Below are 6,961 nucleotides of genomic sequence, written 5' to 3' on the forward strand. Positions count from 1 at the left end.
GGGCCCGGGCTGGGGATTTGAACCCGCCACCTTAGGTGTATGTGGCTGGTGCCTTAGCTGCTTGAGCCACAGGCGCCGAGCCAAGTGCTTTATTTTTAAGCTATGTCCTGATAGCTTAAACTGTATTAAAGGGTTGCAGCATTAGGAAGGTTGAGAACCATTGATCTAAGCCTAGAATAAAAAGTAATTAAAATTTAAGTGCTTTATTTTTAAGCTATGTCCTGATATATTTGCATTGGGTATGCAGTTATAACAGTATGCAAATTTGGGACATCTGAGTCTAAAAATACTATCAATAGCTTGTAAGTCCTCTGTACATTCATTGATTTAGTTTCAAGTAACATGTACAGTCAGGAAGGATATAGCAGTGAGATGTAATACTGTGTTCTTCCCTTGCAGTGGGTAATTCCAGAATTGATTGGCCATACTGTTGTCACTGTATTAATGCTGGTTTCATTGCACTGGTTCATCTTCATTCTCAACTTACCTGTTGCCACTTGGAATATATATCGGTGAGTATAGTTTGTTTAACTTAATGTTTTGTGTTAGAGCAGTTAAAAATTCATAGCCTTTGTTTTCTTTGTTTTGTTTTTTTGCATTTTTGGCCAGGGCTGGGCTTGAACCCGCCACCTCCAGCATATGGGGCCAGCGCCCTACTCCTTGAGCCACAGGCGCCACCCAACAGCCTTCTTTTTCCACTAAAATATGTGCCAGTGATAAAATGAAGAGCAATAGAATGGACAAATTTTTCTTCACTCTGGTATACTGGGCAGGTGGCAAATTGCATGGCTCAGTTTAAAAAAGCAAATTTATATATATAAATTTATGAACTGTAATGGCTTGGCACCTGTAGCTCAAGCAGCTAAGGTGCCAACCTCATACACCAGAGCTGTTGGGTTTGAATCCAGCCCGCGCCTACCAAACAACAATGACAGTCACAACCAAAAAAAAAAAAAAATAGCCAGGCGTTGTGGTGGGTGCCTATAGTCTCGGTTACATGGCAGGCTAAGGCTAGAGAATCACTTAAGCCCAGGAATTGGAGGTCACTGTGAGCTGTGATGCCATGGCACTCTACCAAGGGCAACAGCTTGAGGCTCTGTCTCAAGAAAAAGAAATAAGAAATGAATACATTTATGAAATATGTAATGTATAGTCCTGATGTCTAAAGACTTACGGATTGATTTTTATTGCCTTGGATATATTTTTCTTTGAAGAATGATGAAAAGCCTGAGCTTATAATACAAGGTCCTTATTACTTATATTTACAGTTTTTAATTAGACTGTACTTGGATTACTCCAAAGGAAATTACATTTTATTTTATTTATTTATTTATTTGCAGTTTTTGGCTGAGGCCAGGTTTGAACCCGCCAGCTCCAGTATATAGGGCTGGCGCCCTACTCCTTTGAGCCACAGGCGCCATCTGGAAATTACATTTTAAAGCCTGCAGATTAGGTCATTTAACAGAATTTTTTTTATTTGTTTGTTTTGAGACAGAATCTTACTATGTTGCCCTCAGTAGAGTGCCTTAACACCTTGAACTCTTGGGCTTAAGCAATTTTCTTGCCTTAGCCTCCCAAGTAGCTGGGACTATAGATGTCCACCTCAGCAATGGAATATTTTTTGTTGCACTTGTCGTTGTTTAGCTGGCCCGGGCTGGGTTCAAACCCACCAGTCTTGGTGTATGTGGCTGGCACCATAAACTACTGTTTTACAGGTGCCAAGCCTGTTTGTTTGTTTGTTTTGAGACAGAGTCTCTCTATGTCATCCTTGATTAGAGTGCTGTGATGTCAGAGCTCACAGCAACGTTAAACTCTTGGGCTTGAGTGATTCTCTTGTCTCAGCCTCCCAAGTAGCTGGGACTACAAGAGCCTGCCACAATGCCCAGCTGTTTTTTTTTTTTTTTGTTTTGTAGTTGTCATTATTGTTTGGCAGGTACAGGCTGGGTTCAAACCTGCCAGCTCTGGTGTATGTGGCTGGTGCCCTAGGCACTGAGCTATAGGAACCGAGCCTGTTTGTTTGTTTTTGAGACAGAGTCTCACTTTGTTACCCTGGGTAGAGTGTCGAGGGGTCAGAGCTCATAGCAGCCTCAAACTCTTGGGCTCAAGTGATCCTTTTGCCTTCCAAGTAGTTGGAATTACAGGAGCTTGCCATGATGCCCTTCCAGTTTTTAGAGAAGGGGGTCTCACTTTTGCTCAGGCTGGTCTTGAACTACTGAGCTCAAGCAATCCACCCACCTCGGCCTCCCAGAGTGCTAGGATTACAGCTACTGCAGCTTAGCCCCTGCACCTGATGCCTGATGTTTTTATTTTATTTTTTGTAGAGACAGGGTCTTGCTGTGTTGTCTATCCTGGTATTAAACTCCTGGCCTTAAGTGGTCCTCTATCTTTGCCTACCAAATGATGGGATTATAGGCAGGAGCTCCCGCACCAGCCTCATTGAGTGATTTTTAACTGTGAGGTTTTAAAGTATAGTTAAAATAACACAGCATAAGAAAGAATAAAGGTGGAGGCTAAAAAAAGATAAGGGGAAGGCAGTAGAGGTGAGAGGAGTGGATTTAGGGGATGATCTTACAAAGATCATGAAACTAGAACCTGAGCTTCGGAGAAGTTTTTATAGCTGTACCTCTTTTCCAGAGGGTAGGTGTTCTGAGGTGAAATTTTTTTTCCTTTCTTTTTTTTCTTTTAAAATTTTGTTTAGAGATGGGTGTCTTGCTCTGTTGCCCCAGGTTGGAGTGCAGTGGCACAGTCATAGTACATACATCCTTGAACTTCTGTGCCCAAGGTATCCTCCTGCCTAAGCCTCCTAGATAGCTAGGATTACAGGCAAATGCCACTGTGCCCAGCTTCTTTTGCCTTCTTTTTGTTCTCACATGATCTAGTCCATAGACCAGCACCCTAACCCGAGCCCTGTGCTGGTAACGCCCCCTGGAACTTCTGATGCGGGCTAGTCCTATGCAGACTTTTAGCACACCTAAATCTCCCTGTAGTCTCAGTAAGGAAAACACAAATTTGAGAGTGAGAGTGGGTATTGGAGCCCCTGAGACTATGGATCTTTTTTTATGTTTTTTAATTTTTTTTTGGAGACAGAGTCTCACTTTGTCACCTTTGGTTGAATGCCATGACATCATAGCTCACAGCAACCTATAATTCTTGGGCTCAGGTGATCCTTTTGCCTTAGCCTCCCAATTAGCTGGGACTATAGGCGCCTGCCACAATGCCCGGCTATTTTTAGAGGCGGGGGTCTTGGTCTGGCTCAGGCTGGTTTTGAACCTGTGAGCTCAGGTAGTCCACCTGCCTTGGCCTCCCAGAGTGCTAACATTATAGGTGTGAGCCACTGCGCCTGGCCCGAGACTGTGGATCTTAATGATATCCCAGACCACAGCATTAATCACCTTTATTAGAGATAAAAATGTGGCAAAGGAAGAGCTAGCTTGGCATGGCTTCTTTGTACATAGTACAGACTGTGGTAGAAGGCTCTATGAAGTCAGTCAAGTCCAATGATTCCTTGTTTCAATAATTATAAAGACAAAGGTGACATAGATTTATTGCCCTGATAACTGCAGTGGCAGGTTAACTGTATGCTGGTCACAAGTTTATCTTAACAAGGTTTAGAAAATCAACAGAGTGGCCAGTGCTCTCTTCAGTGCACTGTATGTACTTTCTATTGTTGGGCTGCAGACATAGGTATATATGTATGTGTAGAATATCATACGGACTATATCACAGGACAAAGAGGCAAAACATTGAATAAAAAAGTATGTTAGTTAAATAAGGGTCTTAAGACGGTGAAGATAGTTGCCAGATAAGAAATGAGAGAATTCCCAAGGGTTTGAAGGATAAGGGGAGGGGTAGGTGGGAAAGCCTGTACAAATACACAAGGTGAATTCAAGGAGCAGTCAGGCTGAAGTCGTGTAGAAGAGGGAGTAGTAATAGAGAAAGCTGGAAAAGTTGAATGCTAGTCTAAGGAGTTTATATAAATATGAATACTGGTATTATGAAATTCACCCATTTAAAATATATCAATATCAATATATTTTTAGTGTATTTTGCAACCATCACCATGATCTATTTTAGAACATTTTAATCACCCACTCCCAAATCTCCATATTTATTAGCAGTCACTCCCAACTCCTGCTTCTTTCCTAGCCCCAAGCAACCACCAATCTACTTTCTGTTTCTCTAAATTTACCTATTGTTTGCCCAGGTGCAGTGGCTCACCCCTGTAATCCTAGCACTCTGGGAGGCTGAGGCGGATGGATTGCTTGAGTTTAAGAGTTTGAGACCAGCCTGAGCAAGAGCAAGACCCCATCTCTAAAAAATAGCCGGGCAATGTGGTGGGCGCCTATAGTCCTAGGTAATTGGGAGGCTGAGGCAAGAGGATCAGTTGAGCCCAAGAGTTTGAGGTTGCTGTGAGTTATAATGCCATGGCTCTCTACCCAGGGTGACTGAGTGAGGGTCTGTCTCAAGAAAAAAAAAAATGGGCTCGGTGCCTGTGGCTCAAGCGGCTAAGGTGCCAGCCACAAACACCTGAACTGGCGGGTTCGAATCCAGCCCAGGCCTGCCAAACGACAATGATGGCTGCAACCAAAAAATAGCCAGGCGTTGTGGCGGGTGCCTATAGTCCCAGCTACTTGGGAGGCAGAGGCAGGAGAATTGCTTGAGCCCAGGAGTTGGAGGTTGCTGTGAGCTGTGATATCATAGCACTCTACCCAGCATGACAGCTTGAGGCTCCGTCTCAAAAAAAAAAAAAAAGTACCTATTCCACGCAGACATATACAAAAGGCATCAATATGTGTGGTCTTTTATGATTGGCTTACCCTAATATTTCCATGTTTACCCATGTTGTAGCATGTATCAGTACCTTATTCCTTTTTATCACTGAATAAAATTCCATTGTATGGATGTACCACATTTTGCTTATTCATTTGCTATTGATGGGCATTTGGATTGTTTCTACTTTTGGCTGTTATGAATAATTCCTCTATGAGTATTACATGCAAGTTTTTGTGTAGACAATGTGTTTTTATTTTTCTTGATAGATATCTAGAAGTGGAATTACTGAGTCATATGGTAACTGTATTTTACCTTCTAATTGCCTGGGTTTTTTGTTTTTTTTTTTTACACTTGATCTTAGCCAAAAGGCAGAGAAGTGATTTTTAGTTTTTTGATACTTATTTATTGAGACAGAATCTCACTCTGTTGCCCTAGGCTAGAGTGTTGTGATGTCAGCTTAGCTCATAGCAACCTCAAACTCCTGGGTTCAAGGGATCCTCCTGCTTCAGCCTCCTGAGTAGGTGGGACTATAGGCAACTACCTGGCTAATTTTTGTATTTTTAGTAGAGACAGGATCTTGCTCTTGCTCAGGATAGTCTCGAACTCCTGAAGGGATCCTTTTGTTTCAGCTCCCAGAGTACTAGGATTATAGATATGAGTCATGGTGCCCTGCCAAACCTGAGTGTTTTTGAAAGTGGCTGTGCTATTTTACATTCCCACCAAATACATATGAGGGTTCCAATTTCTCTGCACTTGCTATTGTTTCTTATTTTAGCCATATCACTGGGTATAAAGTGGTATCTCATTGTGGTTTCAATTTGTGTTCCCTTAATGACTAATGATATTGAGTATCTTTTTTTTTTTTTAATTGAGATAGTCTCGAGCTGTCACCCTGGGTAGAGTGCTGTGGCGTCACAGCTCACAACAACCTCCAACCTTTGGGCTCAAGCGATTCTCTTGCCTCAGCCTCCCGAGTAGCCGGGACTACAGGCGCCCACCACAACACCTGGCTATTTTTTTGTTGCAGTTGTCATTGTGTTTAGCAGGCCTGGGCTAGGTTTGAACCCACAAGCCTTGAGCATGCGCACCACCCAGTGTTGAGTTTTTTAATTATTTATTGGCCATTCATATGTCTTTTTTGCTTCATATGTTTTCAGACAACTAAGTTGACATGAAATAAATTATATTTTGGGAAGATTTTTGTAGAAGCATTGTGTGAGATTGGTTTCATAGAAAGCCAGGAGGTAGTAAAACCAGTTTAGAGACTGGAGTGAGATAATATATGCTGGGACAGTGTTGTGATACTAGGAATTAAAAAGAAATAGGAAGAAAGAACAGACAAGCATTTGGTGAACTGGGTGTGAAAAATGAGGAAGAGAGAAGTCAGAGTTGGATTAGAAGAAGTTTTTAAGGACCACCTGAAATGGTAACACCCTTACTAGATAACCTAGATGTCAGAGAAGAATAAGATTCTTTAAGACTATTTAGAGATGTTATCTAGATATTAAAATGAAAGTACCCTCTATTCAGCTACAAATGGACTACTGGGGTTAGAGAATCAAAGATATGGAACTCAGGCTTTTACATTTCACAGAAGTGATGATTGAGAAACTGATTGTAGCAAGAGTGAGGGACCCAAGGTTGCCGTTTAGACATGAAGTAGGAAGAATTAATGGACAGTGCTGGATTAGGACACTTATGTTGCAGAAATGGCACAGTCTGGATGTTGAAGGCCAGGCAATTAAATTTGTTGATCCTTCCAAAGTAACTCAACTTCTTTATTTTCCCAATTTCCATAAAGAAGTTTCTAAGAAGCTGGTGGCTCACGTGTGTAGTCCTAGCACTCTGGGAAGCTGAGGCAGGTGGACTGCATTTTAGGAGTTGGAGACCAGCCTCAGCAAGAGTGAGACCCCATCTCTATTAAAAATAGAAAAATTAGCCAGCCATTGTAGTGGGCACCTATAGTCCCAGATACTCAAGAGACTGAAGCAAGAGGATCAGTTGAGCCCAAGAGTTTGAGGTTGCTGTGAGTCATGATATCATAGCACTCTACTCAGGGCAACACAGTGAGACTGTGTCTTTAACAAAAAAAAAGAAAAAGTTTCTAGGCTCGGCGCCTGTGGCTCAAGCGGCTAGGGCGCCAGCCACATACACCTAAGGTGGTGGGTTCGAATCCCCAGCCCGGGCC

The 6,961-nt window shown here is 42.3% G+C and overlaps 1 protein-coding gene across 1 annotated transcript in view; it reads left to right on the forward strand.

Annotated features, from left to right (window-relative positions):
- Positions 1 to 6,961, forward strand: part of CNIH4 (cornichon family AMPA receptor auxiliary protein 4) — a 31,262-nt gene that overhangs the window by 13,543 nt on the left and 10,758 nt on the right. The window contains exon 3 of the mRNA XM_003790975.3: positions 400 to 512. Within this exon, the coding sequence (XP_003791023.1) occupies positions 400 to 512 (113 nt within the window). The remainder of the gene's footprint in view (positions 1 to 399; positions 513 to 6,961) is intronic.

This window comes from Otolemur garnettii, unplaced genomic scaffold, assembly GCF_000181295.1.
Source record: "Otolemur garnettii isolate 467f Iridium unplaced genomic scaffold, OtoGar3 scaffold00045, whole genome shotgun sequence".
NCBI classification, from domain to species: Eukaryota; Metazoa; Chordata; class Mammalia; order Primates; family Galagidae; genus Otolemur; species Otolemur garnettii.